General features: G+C 32.9%; 1 protein-coding gene across 2 annotated transcripts; it reads right to left on the bottom strand.

Annotated features, from left to right (window-relative positions):
* Nucleotides 1-703: 703 nt before the first annotated feature.
* On the bottom strand, nt 704-11,455 carry LOC132306496 (ATP-dependent RNA helicase DBP2-like). 2 transcript variants are annotated; one of them, XM_059803899.1, is made up of 15 exons: nt 10,813-11,452; nt 9,587-9,679; nt 9,311-9,475; nt 9,088-9,183; nt 8,203-8,277; nt 7,770-7,931; nt 6,336-6,416; nt 5,879-5,977; nt 4,600-4,695; nt 3,664-3,795; nt 2,063-2,137; nt 1,671-1,760; nt 1,500-1,574; nt 1,037-1,288; nt 704-933 (listed from the first exon to the last, which is right to left on the bottom strand). In XM_059803899.1, exons 1-14 carry the CDS (start codon nt 11,080-11,082, stop codon nt 1,112-1,114), a joined length of 1,686 nt encoding a protein of 561 aa, XP_059659882.1. In that variant the 5' UTR covers nt 11,083-11,452; the 3' UTR covers nt 704-933; nt 1,037-1,111. The 2 variants fall into 2 exon arrangements, with proteins under 2 accessions (XP_059659882.1, XP_059659883.1); XM_059803900.1 differs by lacking the exons at nt 704-933; nt 1,037-1,288 and having other exon boundaries at nt 1,556-1,574; nt 1,671-1,799; nt 10,813-11,455.
* Between the last annotated feature and the right edge of the window lie 12,500 nt (nt 11,456-23,955).

Below are 23,955 nucleotides of genomic sequence, written 5' to 3'. Positions count from 1 at the left end.
TATTGCTTCGTTGCATCAGCAGTATAGATGGATTGAATACAAATTTGACCTTATTTATACAAAATGAAGTTTTATCATTATATCAAGGAAAATGATTCTTATGCAAAATTTCAAACTTATTTGTCTGATCAAAGGGGTTTATATCCTTTTGATGTAATGAATGGAATTAATTTTATGCTTCTTCACACTATCAAATGGATAGAAACTCCAGCGATTAGACAAATAGGTTAAAATAGCCTGTTTAAATTTCAATCAATGTTACAACTGATGTGTTGAGACCTCTTTAATTAATCGAGGGAGGGAAATGGATTAAAGTCAAATTGGTTAGAAAGCGTGATCAAATTTATCATGTCATCCAGGAAGAAAGGTCTGCCCTCACTGGCAGTAATCTTACTCACACCACAAAGCACAGATCATTAAACCAAAAATTTTGCTTCAGATTGAAGATGCTCCTTCAAATATCATTATTCCATCATGCCACAATAATGTACACAAGTATGCATAGCAAACTGTATTTCCTGTTTTACACTATTCAACACATTCGTGTTTTGCAGCACAATACGCCCTTTGATATTTCGCTTGTTTTTCAAAAAAAAAAATCCGAAATCAATCAACTCGGATTCAAACCACAGTTGATTGACACAACTAAACCAAGTCATACATTCTTATATCTGTCGAGCATAAACTTTTCAATGCAAGAAAATTCACAAAAAAAGACTAGCTTTAATTCCAATATACGTAAAATTATATCATGCATACTGTAACAATATCCTACAAACTTCAAAACAACACCAAGCAACTAGTCTTTGTTAGAACTGCTAACTACATTGATGGTGATATGACACAGAGTACATAAATTTACAAGCATGCCATCATCTCTTTTTGCACTTTAAGCCCCGTGTCACAAGCAGCACACCTGTAAGTGCATGTCTTCTGCATCAAAATAACAACCAATTACACGCAAAACACGTGAGACACGTAGAAGAGGGGAGAGGAGAGGGGAAAGAATCAATGACGGGGCAATCATGTATCTTACCAATTGATTTCTTAAGGCCCTTCAACAAATCATTCACCATCAAAAGATAAGGCACTGAAGTGCAATTTCATCGTGTCAATCATCCCAAGCACCATCTGCGGCACCCTCTTTCTTCATACTTGACGGGGCTATCATGTATCGGTACTTGTCCTCAACATTTATTGCTGTCGTTCCCATCAACGAGAGTTTGGACATTGCAACTCTTGCTTCTTTTTGAGCAGCTGCTGCTTCTCGCTCCTTTCTTCGACCAACCTAAAGATCAATAGCAGAAACAGAGAAACAAAAATAGAAGTTACCAAAAGAAACATACAAGTCTATCCAAATTGTTCCGAGGAAAAATGCAAAGAAAGTAAAAGTGAAGCACACTATAGATACAATAACATGAGAGCACTGAAAGAAAAATCAAAAGAAATTAAAGACAAGTAAGCATTGTGTGAAATGAATGATGACAAAAACCTAATACCTTCCCGGTTGCAAACTCCACAGCATTCCCAGATTCAACATCTGCTATTGCTTTCTTTATTTGTGCCACTAGGAACTAATTTGTGCCATCAGGGCATGTAAGAACACACGAACCAATAGAAATAAAAGAAGGAAGCATGAAAGGGGAAGCAAAAAGAGGAAAAGAAGATACCATATCACGATCAGCGTAAAACGACGTAGCTAGGCCGGTTGATCCTGCACGCCCTGTCCTTCCAATCCGGTGTACATAATCTTCCATGGTCTATAATTGAGGTAGCCATAACTGAAGCTTCAGGTTTTGCTATTCAAAAAGTAAATTAATGGGGACTGAAAGACCAGCTGACAAGAAGCTGACAAATCAGCTGCAAAAAGAACTTACAACCACAGGGCTTATATTTATGTACAGCACCAATACTTAATATTCAAAAGAATTCCTATTCCCCATATTTCTCCACATCAATAAATTGCTAAAATGGCAATCCACAAACCAACAAGACCTCAACAATTTTCTTGTTTGAAATGAGACAGAGTCACAAAGAAGCTATCACTTACAACCAAATATACCTTTGGAAGATCAAGATTTATAACATGAGAAACTCCAGTGACATCCAAACCACGTGATGCAACATCAGTGGCAACCTGCATTCAGAGACAAAAAAGTGAACCACAGAGATTTAAAGACCATCTAAAAACAACCCTGCATTAAATCAAGTACAACCTAGAGAAGTGTGTGCATGCATGTATATAAACACACAAAATTTAAGATGTGAAAACAGGAACAAGAAGAAAGCACATGACAAAAAAGGCTCCCTTGCTTCAGAAGATCCTTTAGATGGCCTCACTGCCAATCTAATGGCCTGGAATGAAATTATGCATGATGCTATCAGTAGAAACTTCACACAAGGATCGAAATTCTTCAAAATTTAACACTACATGAATACTCCAATCTCGTAAACTGTATTAAAGAGAGGCTTAAAAACTCAGTGCATTAAGGGCATAATTGATGCCATGCAAAAACCCATCATTATGAATAGCAGCCACCTCAAAGTGAGTTTTTTAATTAAAAACTTAATTATATATATATATATATATATATATATATATATATATATATAGGCTAAAAAACTCAGTAAGCATTAAGGGCACATTTGATACCCTGTGCATTTCCATCATTATGAATGCCAGCCGCTCAATCATTATGAATGCCAGCCCCTCAACATTGAAGTTGCACCCAAAAAGAAGGGGAAAATAGTTTCATATCCATAGTCCAGTTTGAAGAAAATTTCCAAGGATGTCTAAATGCAGCATAAAAATTTCCTTAAGGTTGGATAGTCTAAGGTAATTTTAGAGTGCAAATTTCCTAAAGGGTAATGACAAATTATAAAGCTCTTAATAGCAAACTAGGAGGCAACTTGGTGCGCCAACCTGAACCCAACATGTGTGCTACCCGAATTTTCACTTAATGGGACAACCATTTTTACAATTAGGCGTGCACTCGGGTTGAAAAATATCAACCCTAAATTAATCAGGGTTGGACTTGGTTGAGGTGTCAGTAACCCTAGACAAACCCGAATTCTATCTCTTTTTTATATATTTCAAATCACGATTATCCTTTTCTTTCCAGCTTTTTTTCTTTATTTTGTAACTTCCTTGTATATTAATTCTTTGAAAAAGTAACATCTTGTGAATTTGTTTACAATTTCTTGAAATTTATATTCAATTTTTGATATTTTATGCATACTGCATGGGAGTAACCCACCCCGACCCTAAATCAATGGGTTTCTTTAACCCGAGCTTAACTCGAATTCAAAATTTTGAATGTGGATTGGACTCCAGTTGTGGAGCTTGCATTTATATGGCTTGGCTTGGATTGAATTTTTTATAACTTGGGTTTGACCTAGGTTGGTCCCTCAACCTGCCCAACCCACTTGAGTTGCACCCCCATGTCAAATGAAAACCTAAAACAAAACAGGGTCCTTTTAATCTCCTTTGCAAATGTAGGACAACAAACATAGCAAGAGGACCATTTCATGTTATACACTGCATTATAAAATGATAACAATTTAGAAGATCAATAAGAACAAGAATTATGCTTTCCAGAAATTTTTTATTAAAAAAAAAAAAAAAAAAAGAGAGAGAGAGAGATAGAAATATAAGGGGAATACCAAGATTTTGGTAGTGCCATGCCTAAAATCACGAAGAGCAGCCTCTCGTTCACTTTGACTGCGGCCACCATGAAGAGCAACTGCATGTAAACCTTGTGCTATTAATGCTTCTGCAACTTCATCACACCTAGTCTGCACGCAGACCCAAATTCAAATATTAGAACTTTGAACAAACAATTTAGAAACCAGAAATTTGCAACATAACAACAGCAGCTATAATGTTACTTATTAAACCCAAAAATACATTACACATGATGAAGACAAAAATAAACAAGATTGAACAAGAAATTATCCCTGTAATTTATCAGCATTGATATTGAACCATGCCACATTTGAAAAGCAAATCAGTAACCCCATTTTATGCAGCGGGATGGGTGTATGAATGACAGAAAGAAACTGCACCACATCTAATAGCACTTTCTACTTCTCGAAATTATATCAGCAATTGAAATAGTTTTTGAAATGTCAAAGAAAGGGTAAAAGTTATAAATAAAGCCATCTCCCGACTTATTAGAAAACTTGCATCTCTAATTTTGAGATTAATTGGACTTTCATGAAGTTTGGCAGTTATAAGCAGATAAATTTTTCGCAATTGTCTTACCATGTTATAGACTTGCTCACTTTCCCAAAATGCAAATATTTAAGTTCTGGGGAATATAATCTAGGTTAAGCCAGATAGTAAAATGTAAATATTTATAGTGCTGAACATGACCTGGAATACACAATCAGGTGAACTTTTTGTGTTTACAGTGAAACACAATGCAGCTACATGTAAACGTGTGAGGAGTGAAGGAGTAGAGGCATCTAACTGGGCAGAATAAATTAACATATAAGCCATAACAAAGTTATGAAAATAAACTGATGTTTAAAATTTGGTGGTGAAGGTATTGCTAATTATGAAAATAATAGGTCAAGCATATCTATGCATTGGATTACCTTCCTCTCCACAAAGACAATGGTTAAGGGAAAGAGGTGACCAGATCTTTCAGCCTGAGTATCCTCCTCAACAAGCAATGCTAGAAGCCGATCAATCTACAAGACATTAAACATTGTCATAATATTACTATCAAGTCAAGAACTCTCAAGATCAATCAAACGCATTTAAACAGATGTCATATTTAGAGCGGTTAAATATGGTGATTGTTCAAAATGCATGGCCCATTTCAAGCGCCAGGTAATTCAGTTATAACAAACATATATGTCCAATTGGAAACAGGAAATTAAATGATAAGTGAAAAATCAAAAGGCAGCCATTTATGTAAAGACAACAGGCACTGAATCAAAAGGCTATACCCGACATTGGAGGTTTAGCCTGAACCAAGCTCACCCCAAGCTGAACAATGGACAAACCTGGTTGAAAATTTTTGGCGTAAGATTGGGATTATGTTGAAAAACTATCTATGACCTAATTCGTGAAATTTAATGTTGTGTAGCTAAGAAAATGTGTACTCCTACTCTAAGTCACATAATCCTCCTTGAGATGTGCTGCTCTCACACTCTGCGTGCACATTGGCACTTTGAGAGCAAACCTTTCTCTAATTCACAAATACAATTTTGTGAACCATCCAATTAAATTTTCTCATTCCTTGAATGATAGATAACCACACGTGACATTTATTATAGACGGCTGCAAAACACAATGCACCTAATATCATATAAAAACTGCTAGAAAGGTGCAGAATTAAGAATGAAGCTACAATAGTAAGAAAGGATAACAATTTTTGGTCATGTCATCGCCGTTTCATATTAATCATTTTTTGTTTCTGTTATTTAATTACTTTATAAAAATCCCGCCAAACCCCCACCCCCCCCGCCCCCCAAACAAGAGGCGATGTGGGAGTTGTTGGGACACATACCCACATTCAACACAAATAACTGAGTCCATGTAACATATACTGCAAGCAACATCCTCTTCAATCTTCATTGTGGATTCTAGACCATCACATTAATGATAAGTTAATGACATCCTCGTTAGTATACACATTGAAACACAAAAAATTGGAGAGCATTTAGAGACAAGAGAAAGGAAACATGTCCAAACACTCCCTAAAAGAACTAAATACGCGCACAAACAGAATATATATATATAAAAAAATTCAACATTATCCATATATATATATATATATATATATATATATATTCAACACTATCAAGGATCAACATTATCCATATAAATATACATATATTTTTCTGCATCATGTGAAACCAAGCATACCTTCTCATTCTCGGAAACCTTCTCCAACATTTGGGATACATTTGCTGTTGGGCTACTTACTTTTCCCACTTTTACTTGCACTGGATTATTCAGGTATTCCTAAAAAATTTCATAACATAAGGGAAATTTTAGTGTAGAAAAATCTTTAATATTATACACATTCCTCCTTATTAATTGCATGAAACCAATGGCACATTGTGAAAGAAGTATCACTACCACATTCAAGGTTTTGGGGACACAAATACAAGAATATTACTAATTTTTAAATTAACCATCCAATCCAAGTCAAAAGAAAATAATTGAAGAGGTTCTGAGTAGATGGAGATTGGCCTCAGCTCAACCAACTCTAAAAGTCAACAGCTTGTTATATCTTAAATTAATAATAATGATGATGATTGATAAACTAAATGCTTTACTCATTTACTGAAAAAAAAAAAAAAAAAAATGCAAATCTTACCTGTGCTAGCGCTTCAATCTCCACTGGCATTGTTGCACTAAAAAGCAAAGTTTGATGCTTTTCTGGAAGACTCCGCATTACCTGAAAAAAGGATCAGACAGTTTGTATTTTATTCTCTTCCAAAAGGTCAATAGACCACATGCAGAGGATGAGATGACCATATGCTGCAATTCAAACTTGACTATACTCATTAGACGCTTTTTCTTTTCTAAAGCGGATGACACATCGCAATAGCAAGAAAGCTAGCTTGTCCCCCCATGCTAAATAAAAATGATAGTTGAACATGACAAATCCAACTATTTTGGGCTAAAGAAAATGACAACCAACTCTTTCCCAATTTTCTTCTACTTTAACACACATAGGAAAAGGTTATGCGGGGAAAGGTTAAAAATTGTGATGATGATTGATGACAGAAAATTAAACAGTGTTACCAAACAATATTTGATAGCAGTAATAGTTGGGGAAAAAAAAAAGTCATGAATAACAAGTCCATTAAAAGGTACAATATTCTTTAGATTAAAAACTACAATATCTATGAAAAGGCACATGCAAAGTTTACAATAAGTTGAACCCTATGCATTGTAAGTCAGTCAAGAAACTGATATTTCAGGGGCGGGGGGAGAAGTCAGGAATACCAAGTCCATTATAAAGAACAATATTTTAGATAAAAAGGTAAAATATCTATGAAAAGGCACATGTGAAGTTTACAATAAGTTGAACCCTATGCATTCCAAGTAAGTCAAGAAACTGATATTACAGCAGGGGGGGTGCGCTGAAGTCATGAATAACAAGTCCATTAAAAAGTACAATATTCTTTAGCTTAAAAAGTAAAATATCTATGAAAAAACACATGCAAAGTTTACAATAAGTCAAGAAACTGATATTTCGACCGGAGATGTACAAGAACACCAAGGCATGGTCATTTCGTGATTAACAGTCTCCCCCTGAAAAAGTACAAATGTGTTATGCAACAACAAATATATTGATACTTGTCTATCCAAGGAACACATGGCAATCCATACTCCAAAGTGACATGAGTTTCATATATTTCCGTTGGTCATTCAATCAATTGTATGTGCATTATCAATCATCCAATTGTAACAAATAGCACTCGGAAGGAAGAAAAGTAAGATTGGGAGATGTGTTCATTCTCATGAATTAAGAAAGGAAAGAGCAGATACAAATAATAATAATAATAAATCACAAATTTAAAAAGGGGTAGGGGCCTTGGATAGCCATGTTGAGGTTTTTTTTCTTTCCTAGTTGGTACTCACACACACATGCCTCCACTGAGGTTCGAACCCCTAACCTCCCTTTGAAAAGTAGGGCCCTTGGCTAGCCATGTTGAGGTTTGTGAGAGCAAGATGACAAAATCAGAATATATGAATAAGTTGAAGAAAGCATTTTTAATACAAATATTGAGATGATATCTACCTCTCTTATCTGTGGTTCAAACCCCATATCAAGCATTCTATCAGCCTCGTCTAAAACGACAAATGAAATTCTAGAGAGGGAAGTGTTTCCTTGTTGTAAGTGATCAATAAATCTTCCAGGAGTAGCAACTACTATATTCACTCCTGCTCGTAGCTCAGACCTCTGTCAAGCCATTAAAACAACAGAAGTCCACCAGAAAGAAATATTACTAGAAAAGAATTTGAAGAAACTTAACAGGAAAACAATACACTGCTGGCACAAGGAAAAGACAAAAAATTAACCGAAAAAAAAAAAAAAAAACATGAGAAATTTTTTTTAAACGAAAATGATTTCAATCTCACAAGAAGTGATGTGACATTTATTCTTTATGCACCATGACTAGAGGATTGCACCAACAACAAATTACAGAATTCATCAAGCCAAGGTTTGTCACCTGCTCAGCAATGTTTGTTCCACCAACAATTATTGCGGTTCTGAAGGACTCCAGAGATCTACTAAAAGCCTTAACCTAGAAAGATGGCAAACGTCAGCTTAACATGATGATTAATATTAATATTTATATCTAAAATATCTATATCGGCTTATTAGCATAGAACAATTCTTATCTAATATCAATTATAAATTCATTATACAAATCATGACAAATATAAAAATTCATGTCTCGCTATTGATCATAGAAGCCCAAAGTGTATAACAACTGTGTGTCTTATTTAGTAATTGTAGAGATCAAAAACTAAAAAGGAGGAAAAGTATCCTGAATTTGTTCAAGGAACCTATACAAAAAAAGTAGCAGAATAAACAATATCCTGTACAAAATAGAAAAATGCAAACAGACCCGCCAAATATTTTCATTTAGGCAATGGAAATATTAAAAAAAAAAAAACAAAAAAAATTAATTCTCTCCATGAGACTTGTTTATAAAAATAATAAATAAATAAATAAAGTTTTATGTTTGAATCTTTACGCTATATTTTTTGCATTCAAGAAGAAAGGAAATCTATTGTCCTGATGCCAATCCAAACCTGGGGGTATTTTAGATAATGAATAAAGACATTGGTAAGTTGTAGTAGGGTACTAATCTAGTCTGGTCGCCGTTAATCGAGGTTGTTGGGAGGGGTGGACTGGATACAGACCTAACCTTTCAAGCATCATTTCTATGACATGAGTCTCTCTCTCTCTCTTTATATATATATATATATATATATATATATATATATATATATAATTTGTAACTGCAACCATCAAACACCAAGACTAAAACAATTATAACAACATTGTCAATCTTCAAAAACTTCCAGAAAAAAAAACTGCTACTCACCTCTTTCTCTATTTGTTGGGCAAGCTCTCTTGTAGGAGCCAATACTAATGCCAAAGGCCCATCGCCACGCCTAATAGGAGGCTGAGCCAAGCAATACTGCAAAAATAGAGAAGGTTAAAAAATACATCATGATGTAGAATACCTCCTGTTGTCAAATCGATGATTAAATACACAATTGGGTGTGTAAAGGACATAAAGCATATCAAGAACTACAACAGCGGACCTGTATCATTGGAATGGTGAATGCAGCAGTTTTGCCACTACCAGTTTCTGCACAACCCAATAGATCCATTCCACTTAGAGCAATAGGCATGGCTTGAGCCTGAATAGGAGTAGGTCTAGTGTATTCGTGAAAGGCAATATCCTTCATGATGCTTGAGTGCAAGCACTGGGAATATAGAAAACCACATTGTATCAAATCCATACCTGACAGACTAGATATGCTACGGGACGTAGTTTCAAATTTTAAATCTCATTGTTAAAAACCTTGTAACTTTACCATGTCTGTAAATGACTCAATTGGTGCAGGTGCATGGGAGGAGTCCGAAGCAACAGTAACATCAACATTGAGCCGTAAACGGACCTCTTGGATCTGTATAGAAATACAAAACATCAAGATAACCAAAACAATCATGCAAATTTGGGATTTCAAATGTTAATTTTGAATAACATGTCATTAATCTAGAAATTAGAATGAAGTCAAAATATGCATAAACAATTATCGAATGCTGAGCCACACTCCTACATCCTAAGGAAGTCACTATACCAATTTTCCACTTATTGAGAACAAGGTGCTATTTGATAAAACTGAAAATTAAGTACTAAAAATTTCAAGTGTTGAATTTTTATGCAGTAATTGTAAATTGAGAATATTTTTAATATCTTTTGGATTTTAAGTGTTTGACTAGTGATGTCACTACCACTTTAAATTTTACCACATTTGAAGCCGCATTTATTTTTTTCAAGTCATATTCAAATTGTGTCATCAAGCACAATTTATTGGATAAGCACTTAATTCATTTGGAATTAAGTGTTGAATTTGGTCATCAAGCAGCACCTAACTCTAGTGGCATTACAACATTGTTGTTCATTTATGTAAAACTACGCACGAAACATTAAGAAGAACCACTGAAGTTCGATCCTTCTCATAAACAAGCAAAAAACCTAAATTCACAAGGAAACCACACTTAGCTTGAGGGCACATGTCGTTTCAAAACAAGTATACAACAAAATGTTGAATGGAATTACGAATAAAGTTTACTTGCTAGATATCATATAGTACACATTAATAATTTATTACAACATCATGAAATTGCTTTCAGGGTCCATTATCAAAACACTGATTCAGGAAGTTACTACAACCCTATGTTTGGGAGCATGGAATCAGTACCTTGGAATTGAAATTCGAGGTAAATTAGTTGAAACAAGCTTTCAATTATATTTCATTACATATTCCGGCAACTAATGGAGCATAAAATTCTATAAGAAACACAACACACAACATAATTCATAATTCAAGTAGAGTAGAGTACACATAAACAGAGAAGCCCTGAAATCAAATGAACACCAAAGGAGGCGTCAAAGTGCAAAATGAGAACACCAAAACGAAACCTACCAAGCACAAAAAGAGCAAGCGTTCGATTCAATCAAAGATTCAAACCCTAAACGAAACTCAGATCTCGATACAAATTCAACAAATTCGAAATCAAAGGAAAAGTGACGAACCTGTTCGGGAGTGAGACGGAGCACGCGTTCCGAGGGCTTCCACTGGAGGGAAACCGAATCAGGGACGGCGAGGCTGCCGGAACCCCGGCCAGCTGCATTGGAGAAGGCGGAGGATGAGTTGTTAGCGGTGGCGGCGGTGTTCTTGGATAGATGGAGGTGAGAGTTGAGATTGTTATAGTGATGAGTAGTGGAACTGTTTTCTAGGGTTGTTGGGATTGTTTTGGTTGTGACTGAGGAGTTGTTCCTGAGATGAGGAGGCACATACGACATTGTTTCTCTTCTTTCGCGGGATGGGATGAGACTTTTGACAGGATTCACACCGGAGTCTGGAGATAGAGAGTGACTGTATCACATTAGTGACATATTAGAGAGAGAGAGAGAGAGAGGGAGTTTGTAGTGTGTTTGGATAACTGCGCGGAGGGAAGTGGAAAAGAAAGAGAGAAGGGAACGGTGTTGTTGAGTTGTTTTATTAACCCTCTCAGACGTTAATGGAATAACTCGTTATCTTGTTTGGAGGAAAAGAAAAGAAAACACATATTTCATTTAGGATCAAAATGTTTCCTATTATAAATATGTATATATACAGTAATATTAAGATAGATAAAGTAAAAGAACATTCATTGATATATTTCACCTTCTATATGCCCAGAGCAATACTTACACGGATATTTATAGGCACAATCAGAAGCTTTCGATGTAAGCTAGCATTGCATCCTTTCTCCCCACGCCAAGGTTACATGGCTTACTTTTGAAGTCTTCATATGTGGATCCCACTTCTAAAAGTGCATCCTTTCCCCCACTTCCCAAGTCGAATCTCTCATTTCTTTGGTTTGCCTTCTGACCATCAAAGGAAGAAAAATCTATCTATCCTAGGAAGTAAACGCAACTAAATTTGTTAGCATCGTAACAATGCAAATCTTGTTTTAAGGATATAAAATCAAATTTTAATCTCCATTTTTAATTAGATTCATTTGTTTTTATAATTTTATTTTATATATACATTATATTTTGAATAATATTTAATATAATATTATTTAGACCATATTTTGGACAACAAGATTATAATTTCAGATTGATCAATAATATTTGTTACTTTTTTTGTGGCTTTTTCAAGAATGTCAATTTTGCTTTGTGATTCTTCTTACTAGGAACAGTATCTTTTGCACTGACTGGTCTGCCACGCTAAAGGAGTGTTTTAGATGCATTTGTTGCACTACTAACAGAAGGTCCCTCAAGAACAATAATTCGTGTTAGAATATTTGTAATTGGTATATGTGATTTTATTATTTTATTTGTATTAGTAAATACATCAGGTAATTGATTTGCAACATTTTGCAAGTGAATAATCATCTGAACTTCTCTTTCATATTGATTTGTGCAATGATCAAAATAGAACAATTTCAAGGCATTTCAAGCCATATCACAATTACAGGCCATTCTAAGCAATATTAGTCAGCAAATCAAGCTTTAAAGACATCACCTGTAAGGGGTTCAAGAAATCTAATAATAGATGAAGAATCAAAACCAATATAAATTCCAAGTCTACGTTAATGACCCATTTTAGTGCTTTAGAGTGGTACAATTGGAACATATATAGCACAATTAAAAACTCGTAAGTGAGAGATATTTGGTTGTTGACAAAAAACAAATTGCAATGGTGAAAACTTATGGTAAGTAGTAGGTCGTATACGAACTAATGATGCATCATATAATATGACATGCCTCCAAACAGAAACAGGTAATTTTGTTCGCATAAGCAAAGGATGACCAATTAATTGAAGTTTTTTAATAAAAGATTCTGCCAAATCATTTTGAGTATGAGTGTGTGCAACGGGATGTTTAACATTAATTCCAACTGACATGTAATAGTCATCAAAAGCTTGAGAAGAAAATTCAGCAGTATTATCAAGACGGATTGTCTTAATTGGATAATCAGGAAAATGTGCCTGCACTTTAATGATTTGAACAAAAAGCCTAGCAAATGTAATATTATGAGTAAAAAATAAACAAACATGTGACCATCATGTTGAGACATCAATTAAGACCACAAAATAGCGAAATGGTCCACAGGGTGGATGAATTGGTCCACATATATTCCCGTGAATTCGCTGTAAAAATATGAAAGATTCAACAATGACTTTTGAAGAGAACTTATTCTCCGAAAAAAAAAAGTTTCCGGGACTTTTCTTTTTCTTTTCTTTCTAAGGACAATTTCATTTATTTTCTTTAAAAATATATATATTTATTAATAACAATTGACTCTAAAAATTTTAATTGTTTTAAAATTTTGTCCTCTAGATCGCTATGCAATGAAGTGGACTGAGGTTTTATACACAAGTTTGAAGAAAAGGAGAAATCAAATATTCATAATTTTAATTTATTTTATTATTAAATTACCATCGATGTTTGCTTGTAAAGTTAAAAAGTTTAATACTTTCATAATTGATTCGAATCTCCTTGAAATCACCTTTGGATAATTTTTTTTGATATAATTGAATATGTTTAGCTGTAATTAATTATAGAGTATTTGACGACCCATGATACCATTATTACAAAGTTAGTCATTCAAGTTTTCGAAGGATCAAATGATGTATGTGATACAGTTTCGAAAAAGAAAGAGAGTTTCGTTGTATACCTAAAACTTAATTTATGCCAAAATATACCGTGTTTCTTAAAAGTCTACTACTTTTTCGAACATCCTAATAAGTGAGAAAGGTATTGAAGATAAAATAAATAAATAAACTCCCAAATGCAAGCTTTATTAGTTAGTATAGTGTTCATGGTTAGTGTCATACAATGAATGAAGACACAAAACTCATCCCAACTTTTATGTGTGTGTGTATATATATATATATATATAATTATTTTTTCGAAAGTTCAAGCAAATATACACTGGGGAAGAGAGTTTATACTTTACACTATCTAGGCTTTCACTAGGAATTCTTACACCTAATAATTATAATGAATTACTAGATCTATTCTTTTAATTGGTCAATCATATAACAAATAAGGGAATGAGTCCTCCACTTAGTTATATTTAGCATAAATAACTAATTAAAATTATTCCATTAGATAATTCACTGTACAAGTGTTCAGTATCACTACTCATAAATCAGTTATATAAATGTTTCTAAGCAAATCAAACATGATTATCTCCAATGTCTCAGGCCCAATTGATGTTTATTACTGAGCCTGTTTATTTGGACCAATGTTTTGTATCTAGGCCTAAATCCAGTCAACCCAACCCACCTTGATAATGGATTGGGCTTACTCAATGAAGAGAGCTATAGTTAGGTCCAAAAATAATCAGCTCTCCATCCCAATCATCACCTTAAAAAATGAATAAACAAAAGTGACACTAGTTAGGCCCAATTCAAGAAATCACTTCTATTTTCATCATTATAATGATAATGATGATTCACGGAAACAAATATTTTCATCATTATAATTTATAATTTAAAATGATAATGATTCTCAAATCTAATAATCTAATTTAAAATCTTAATTGAGCGAATTTTTATTTCAAAAAATGGATTGGATACCTAGCATCATTGTATTTTTTTTTTATAAATTTTTTCTTTTGTCAATCTAATCATAAAATATATATATCTCTATCATTGTAGGTGCAAAAAATTCCGTTGACCAAGAACAATCAAGCAGGGCTTATGCAACAGACAATAATGGAGTAACTAATGAGAAGGAAGAGAAAACGGAATTTGCAGAGAAAATTGTGTATATCCTTGGATTCGAGGGGTGGCAATTTGTGTTTTCATATCGTGTTCATATTGTTTTAAGACATGATTATTCTATCATGTGGGTCGATCTAAACACAATACTATTATTCTACAAATTCACTCATCTCGTATTATATTCAAATCGTGTTAGTCAAATATTACCACCCTTAAGTTTCATGATGCAGAAATGAAAGGATAAGATCAATTTTTTTTTTCTTTCTTTTTAAGCATGTCTTAACTTTAGTTTAGTACTTTATCTTGCCAAACATAATTAAGAAAGGAAATGGAAAGGACTTTCACTCACCAAACGTTATTAAGAAAGGAAATGGAAACATGGATATTTCATTCCTCCTATTAAATGTGACCTTAGTATATTGTAAATGGACTATTAAGGCTCTCTCTCTCTCTCTCTCTCTCTCTCTCTCTCTATATATATATATATATATATATATTCTTCCATTTCTTCTAAAATTTCATACCAAACCCAAAAAATTATGAGCATACTTGATTTGTAACTCTGAAAACAGTTCTTAGAAATTCAAAAAATAGATAACAGTTTTCAGATAATTATAAAAGACTGTTATCTGAAAACAGACATTTTTATAACTAAGTTTTCAAAAAACAATTTTAAGAAAATTGATTCAAGTAGAATTTTTTATACAATTTTCTTTTTTTAATTTTTCGAGAACAAAAAATTATTTTTATAATTATAAACAAAGCAAGCCCTATATTCCTCCATTTCATTTCATTTCATTTCTTTTCCATTCATTTATGGACTTTTACTACTTTAGACCAGTGTAATTTTGACCATTTGATGTATGTAGGACCAAAGTACGTTTATCATAAATCTAGAAAGCATACCACGTCTTACTATTTTGTCTTTTTTTATTATTTATTTATTTATTTGTTTGTTTATTTTTATATCACGGAGTGGGACTTTGCTTTTTAAAACCCCGTGAGTACGTTTTTAACCATTCAATGTATGTGTGTGGGACCCAAGTATGGCACACATGCATCAAAAGGGTAGACACATACTATATTTTTAAGGGGTAAGTACAAGAAACACTCCTGAAGTATACATTTCATAGCACTTTTACCCTTTATTTAAAAAGGTGTGCAAAAAACACCCTCATTCTTTTTAATTTGTGCAAAAACATCCCTCAATTAATATAATGCCCATTTTATCCTTTTACTCTTCCAAAAATAACTCTACCAAACTTAATTCTCCACCCCCAAAATGGCAACCACTGGGCAAAGCAAGTTCGTGAGATTGAGAAAACAAGTTCGTTAAACATCCAATAAAACAATCAAACTTACCTTTTAACCAAAAAAAAAAAAAAAACCAGTAAAATTAACCATCACTTCCCAAATCCCATTAGGTTCCAAAAAGAAAACTACTCATATGCCACCATGGTACAGGTTATGACACTCAAACATTTTCGCAGGCACCAAGCAGAGCAACTCAATTGTAAAGCCACTGAGATACATGATGTGATACCCCCTAATTTCGGAACACGGGTTGATCAAGTCCGCGCACAAAATTAGGAGATATCAAAACAATTAAAGTATTTAAACAAACACAGAGTACAAAAAGAAATAAAAAGAATAAATAATACGTTGAAGAAAAACTAATAAATAATATTTTCCATTAATTAATAACTCTCCAACAATTACAACTCGGGAATCCCATAACCCAAGGACCCCTTAAAACATTATCTAATAATCCAATATTACTTAAAAGTACACAAGATGAATAGATGAATAACAGTCTCCCAACTGCGAATCCTCAACCTCGAGACTGGAGCTTTTAATAACCTGAAAATAAATCGTGTGTTAAACCCTACGAGCAAATTCTCTCTACCAGACCTCTGAAAACCAATAAGTAGTTCATCTCTGATCAAAATCCAACCTAATAAAGAATTTAACTTTAATATAGCATGATATACATATATATATACAATTATATATACTACACTAATCACATCCACTAATAGATTTATTAAATTTTCAAACCTATTAAACAATGATTAAAATAATAATCATACCTAGACCAATCCACCATTTCTTTTAAAAAGAAACTCCTTTAACCTGAATTCCATCCTAAGCAGTTGTTTAATCATTTAAACAATAAATTATAATAAAAGAAATACTCTATTTAATCCCAACCCGATAATGATTTTAATTATTTAAATCACATATCCAAAATCCAAACTTTGACAAATCATCCATGTCTTCCCCAATATTATTTTATTAATATAAAATAATACATTAACCAGTAAATACTAAACTATTCTCATTTAAGAATATCTAATCCTAATCCAATCTATACATACAACAACCATAGATGATATTTTAATCATCTAACACATAACAATGTAATTACGCTTTGGCAAATCAACCATGCCATTACAAATATTTTTATTTATATATTGGCAATTCAACCATGCCTCCATAAGTATATTTATTTATACATTGGCAATTCAACCATGCCTCCGTGTATGTATATTTATATATTGGCAATTCAACCATGCCTCCACAAACATATATATTTATATTTTTAAATTAGCAACTCATCCATACTTCCTATGTATCTATTTTATTCATACGAATACTTAGGCATTATATTTACATCGATGGCAACTCATTCATGCCTACAATTCAACTATGTACCAACTTTAAACTCAACGATAGCTAATCCATACATAAACACCTCTTGCAGATTATAAGCATATCACAAATTTACTAACCAGCCTATCCAAATATATCAAATAAAAATAGTAATAATAACCATCTCAAATAATATATACACATATATTATTCAATATGTATATCTGTGTATAATACATTCCTTAATAATATTTGATTATTTAAAATCATATATACATATATATAAGTAAATATGTATGTATACACCTCATTCTATACAAATCGTAACTTAAATCAACCATATATATCCACATCTATAACTATATATATATATATATATATATATATATATATATATATACACACACATCTCCTTCCATGGCAAAATATTTAATTAATTATATTTACGTTAATTAAATGGTACTAAATATCTTAGCAACACTGTAAGGCTTTCAGAACACCAATAACACGCCCTTTAATGGTTAATTTCAACCCCAACAAGCTTAAAATAAACTCTGGATAATCACCGGACACCACAGAACCTCACCAGAACCCCAAACACTTCCTCACGCACCCCCACGGCCACCAAATGCTCCCATACTCTCTGTACGTGCTTCCACGCGCCATCATTCACTAGCAGGCGCGTCCACGCGCCTGCACGCGCTCACACGCGCCTGATCCACTCTCGGCGCGTGTTGGCTTGCTCTGATTGGCTGCCTCTCTCTATTCTTGTGAGCCGCGAAGCACTAGATCCCTTTAACTGTTGACCAGACCTGGTCAACAGTCTAGATGCCCATGCGCACCAAATCTCCATGCGCTATACCACACCAGATCAATTCACCATCCATCAACTCCACCCATAGCTGAGATCAACATATGCATATCTATTCATGTGCCGCATCACAATAGATCATCCTTCAATCATCAAGACCATTATATTGTCCTGATTTGTGGCGCATCAAAAGTTTTATACACCGCGACACACTAAATTAAAAATACCTAATTGATTGTGCCGCCGATACACAATGACATTGTAACAGTGCATATAAATAAACAGTATACTTATATTTCAAAAATATGAATACAATTCAATTAAATCCCTAAAAAAAATATATAAAAACCTCTTAGAAAATTTAGAAATTTACAGAAAATTTCCAAAATTTCTAGAAACCTTAATTAACCCTCTTGGGTCACTGATCAAGCATAACAGTTGATTTTAAATATATACAACCTATATATATTAAAATCCATCAATTCTAAAAAATAAAATAATAATAAATTATGCTTCTAATATTCCAATTTAATCCTGATTTAATCAAATAAAATTAACTTTATATATATATATATATATATATATATATATATATATATATATATTTATTAATACGTTCTAACATGATTTAAATTAATACATTTAGTCTAAAATTCTGATACTCAAGGTGATAAACTTATGGGTCCTAAGAGAAAAGTTAGAAAAGAACTTGCTTGAAGGTTTCGAAACGAAACTGACGCTTCAATCTTAGATTGTCTCTTTCAATTCCGGCATCCTCTTTCTCAGATCCGGCCTATTCCTTGTTAACTTCCTCTTCTTCTTCTCTCTCTGTCTTTCTTATTTTTCTAACGTGTAAACTTTTTAACCCTAAACCTTATGTGTATATTTATACACATTATAACCTAAATCATATTCCTAGTAGGACTACCAAATAAAATAATAAAAATAATACTCTTTAAATAATATAATATATATAAACATATATTATATCACAAATACATATATATATCTCCCATAATTAACCATTGGTTAATTAAATCATATATCATATATGTGTGTGTGTGTGTATATATATATATATATATATCAAAATATATATATATCCTTCTGTAAAACTTATTAATTAATTATATTTATATATAATTAAATATATATATTTATAATTATACCAAAACTAATCATTTAAATAATAAAATAACCATAGGCCTTTATTAATTAACCTAATAAGGTTTCATTTCAGCCCAAGACCATATCCTTTCGTCCAACATTCCTTAAGCCCAATCCAATTAATTTAAATAAATAAAATAATTAAATTAAATCTAATAATTACAAAACAATTAACAATCAATTCACACAAGCATAAATATACACATTACAAATCAACAATTCAATCATAACATTCCACAAATCATAACATCACACCAATTCATCAAACATAATCGCGAAATATAGTTTAATACAAATAAGACAATTAAATCATAACACTCAATTAAATAAAACAAATCATTTAAAAACAAAATAAAAGCAATTAATTTCAATTAAGTCAAACAAATCAATTAAAAATAAAATAAAATTAATTAATCACAATTAATAAATCTTTTAAAATATCGGGGTATTACACATGAATTCATACTTCATTCAATATTGTACAAGAATCAATTGAATCACAAGGGCTAAAAACGTGCCTGAGACTGAAAAGTGTGTTGGGGCACAGCGAATGCAAAAGAAAAAAAGAAAACAATCATTCAAACCACAACACAAGAAATATACGTGGTTCACTCAAAATCAAGGTTACATCCACGGATGAGAAGAGATTCACTATATATGTAGAGATATTACAATAGTAGAGAATTTCAATACTGGACCATGCACACAAACTCTTGATCGAGTTCTCCGTGTACTCCACGAGACTCCCTCTCGCCATCAATGTTCACTCTACTAAACCCGTAACTCACCCCTACCATCAACGTACTCCCTCATGAGGTTACATCTCTCCCAACTCATAACTCTCAATAATAGCCTAAGTGTCTATTTATAGAGTCACATACCCAATTCTTTTGTGGACAAGAATTACAATTTTTTAAAGCCCAATTCACGTCTCTATAAGAAATTGCCATAAAAATACACTCTAAAATAGAAACTAATAATAATGGGAATTTGAGACATAATTCCTAACAAAGTGTGGGCTGGTGCATTGATTTGTATAAAAACCAAATCAAGTATCCTCAGTTGCAAAAGTTAAGGAGTTCAGGCAGGTAAGATGGTCATCCTAATTTGTTGCATTATAGAATTCAAAGTTTTTTTTTTTTTTTTTTTTTTTTTTTGATAAGTATTATAGAATTCAAAGTATTTACATCATAATCATATATGCACAAAGCCATCACCATGCCCAGGTCCTTTTCACAGCCGACCGCAGTTCACCGCCGTGAGTTTCCCGTCATAGCCCGTTGCTCACCTGCCTCCGATTTAGTCTAGCCCTCCACCGGCCAAGCTCTCCTTGGAATTCTCCATCTCTTGCTTGCCGCCGCCTCCACCACAGCCGTCCATCACAGCCGATGTTCGCCTCACCGACCGTTCCTCACCACAGCCGAGCCTGTCTTCTCCTTGCTCGCCGGTGTCGCGCCGACTCATCACAGCTAAGTACTCTGATCCAAGCTCGCCAGTCAAGCTGTCGCTTCACCCCTTACCACCCAAACCCAAATTCCAGTTAAGGGCGTTGAGGAACTAATCATCTGATTTGATACCCAAATTGAGGAATTTGAGAGAAAACAGAGGGCTTTGATGGTGGAGAGTTATAGATTCCAGCGACAAGTTGAGGAACCAATCCTCTGATGGGTGTTGGGTTGGGATAGGGATTGTGTGGTAGTGGCGGTGATGGGATGGCTGATGAAGAAGAAGAAGAAGGGCCAAACCCTTTTTAGTCATTTCAAAAAATAATTTTTTTTTATATATATTATAAAATGTGTTGCTAAGGGCATTTTAGTCGAATTTTTGTAAATAGGACCTATTTGCACAAATGTCATAGTTTAGGGGTGTTTTTTTACACGAAAGGAGTACAATATGCACTGTAAGCATACTATAAAGGTTTTTTTTTGCACTTGACCCTATTTTTAATAAGGAAGTGAGACTTTGTATTTAAAACTAACCAAACAATGGAATGACCAAATTACCGAATGCATGTATTTTTAGCCATTCAATATGTGTGGGACCTAAGTAGGTTTGACACTTATACATCAAAAAAGTAAAAAAAAAAACTAAAATTACAATCTGTTTGGGCTTATATCATGTTTGGAACTATTATAATAGCTAGCGTAGGAACTAAAGTAAAATTTTGAATTTTCTTTATTTTCATTATCAAATATGATTCCACCAAAAACATATTGCCAGCCAAAAAGGCCCTACTAATTTGCCCACTCTCTCTTTTTTTTTTTTTTTTTTTTTTTGAATGAATCGCGCACACACACACCACTCACACACACTCAATTTGTTCATTTAAAAATTCGAACCCTCACTATTTACTTTGTGAGGTAGAAAAGATATAACTGGATCACAAAACGTTTTTGCTCAACAGTGTCAAAAATAATAGTGTACATATAATAATAATAGTGAAAACATTTTTGCTCAATAGTGTCGAAAACATGAAAAATACCTCTTTTATGTTTTCTTCTTTCTATACAACAATAGAAAACGTTTTTTATTACATAAAAACAAAAACATATTACTAAATATGTTTTTTGTTTTTGTTTTGCCTTTTTAGGACCTGACAATAGAAAATGTTTCCCTCTATTAAACGCAGCCTTAGTTATCCAGTAATTAGTTGCCTTATATTTTTACCTTTGTTATTTAAAACCAACCAAACAATGGAATGACCAAACCATGAATGTGTGCGGAATCCCACGTAGGTATGACATAACACGCATGAGAAGGCCAAATATATATTGGTTTGATAATTCTAGTATCTGAAGTTGCTTTAAAATTATTTTTTCTTTTTGTTTTTATCCGCCTAACGTGTAAAAAAAATATTTATTCACGAAAACAATGACTTTGGAATCAAAATTAGGTTGTTTTAACTCTTTTTCTTGTATATAAAAGAAAAAGAAACACTGGCCTGTGCTATCTGCAGAACCTAAAAATGAGGTTTTGATCAATATTATATTAAACAAAGTTAGTTGAATTTTCAATACATACAATATGGTACTTATGACATGTTTGGTGGGGCAAAATCCAATGGCATATCAAAAGTACATTTGCTTATAAAAGCCACTAAAATCACAATAAGCAAATATATTGACTTTTGCCTCGAAGAAGTTTAAACAATTAATACAACTATCATTAGAGCTTATTGATTGATCAGAATCTTCTACTATGGCATATAGTGTATGTATTTGGATCAGTGAATAAAATATTAAGATGCATGTTAGAAAAATTATTAGAATGCAAGTCAAATATGATAACATTTTTATAATGGGTATCACTAATTTTTCTAAAATTTTCTTAAGTAGTGTCTTAGGGATGGCAATGGGGGTGAGTTTGGGCGAGTATATCCTCCCCCGCCTCCGCAACCGTTTAAAAACCTCGTCCCCATCTCTGTCCAAAATTGTAAAAACGGAAGGACTTTTCATCTCATCCCTGTAACCGTTTAACATTTTTATCCCCGCGGGTACCCGCTCTGCCCTATTTAAGACCATAATTTATTTTTTGTTGAAATAGATTTGATATTTTTTTTCCCCTCATCTTTAGTTCACTATTGCCACTTTTCTTTTAATCAAATTCATTTGTTACTTTAATATTATTATATAGAGTACTTAATATATATACTAATGAAATAAGGATATTTAAGTAATTTGCCTATTTAAATGGGGCGAGGCGGTGTGCGGCGATCTCACCTCGCCTTCGCACCAAATTCGCACAAATTTTTATTATATTAAATTATTTTCATCCAAATAAGTTAAACGGTCCCCCATAACCGTTAAAAAAGGGACATAGTGAGGCGGATAACTACGGGATGGATCAAATTGCGACCCCTAAGTGAGACAAATACATTATAACTATGATCCATTGATAAAATCATCTCACCTACAAATTCATCATCAATGACATCACCATGAAGTGCGCCACATCAGAGTAAAAAATTTAGTGGGCCACAAGCTGACGTCAGAATGGACGTCAATATGCACATAGTTGACGTGGCATAAAATTTGGTCACAGATGGGCAATAGTCGTGCCTGTAGTGGAGGTAGTTTAAGGGTTGGGCTTGGTGCACTTATTATTATTATTATTATTTTTGGGGGAGTTAGGTTTTTCTATGTCCCTATCTATTGTAGTAGGTAAACCCTAGAACTGGTCTTTTAAACATTACTTTGTCATCTACAAAAAGGTTGCTAAGTGAAAGCTGCACAATTTGAATTATAAACTACTTTTTAGTTTTAGATTGATAATGCAATTGTGTGCGCGCGCAAATGAGGCCATAATTGAGACGTATGAGGCTATAATTGAGTTTGAGACCAACGAGGCATAGGTGATATGCATCTTAATTTTTTTTATTTAATTTTTCATTAAGTAAGATATTTAACTGAGGCATATATTGAATATGAGTTGTAATATTCAAAAATTAGACCTATTTGTTAGACAGAATTTACGTGACACAAAAAGACAAATTAATATGACAATCAAATAGTCCCACTCGCATGTCCATTAGAACAACATAAATTTTCAAAGACAAAATTACCCTTATATTGTCTATAATTAAAAATCCTTTAAATTTGTTTTATTAATTTTATCTGAACACTATCTCTCTCTAGATAAATGTGCAATTCGATCTCCGTAACTTCTTTTTAAAAATTTTATCAAAACATTTTCCTTCTCATATATATATATATATATATATATATATATATATATATTTATGAATGAGAATATGCAAAATTTCGCAAAATATAAAAATAAAAAGTAAACATAATATGTATTTTACTATATATATAAGAAATTTTA

The sequence above is a fragment of the Cornus florida genome, unplaced genomic scaffold, assembly GCF_030987335.1.
Source record: "Cornus florida cultivar Cherokee Brave unplaced genomic scaffold, ASM3098733v1 CherokeeBrave_3.0.0_Hap2_Chr05, whole genome shotgun sequence".
Lineage (NCBI taxonomy): Eukaryota > Viridiplantae > Streptophyta > Magnoliopsida > Cornales > Cornaceae > Cornus > Cornus florida.
This window is presented reverse-complemented; position numbering and strand designations above follow the sequence as displayed.

Coding starts and splice junctions, on each gene's coding strand:
- LOC132306496 (XM_059803899.1), bottom strand. CDS start 11,082: ATGTCGTATGTGCCTCCTCATCTCAGGAACAACTCCTCAGTCACAACC. Junction 7,932..8,202: donor GAACAAACATTGCTGAGCAG/GTGACAAACCTT, acceptor ATGGCTTGACAG/AGGTCTGAGCTACGAGCAGG. Junction 3,796..4,599: donor TTGTCTTTGTGGAGAGGAAG/GTAATCCAATGC, acceptor GTCTGCGTGCAG/ACTAGGTGTGATGAAGTTGC.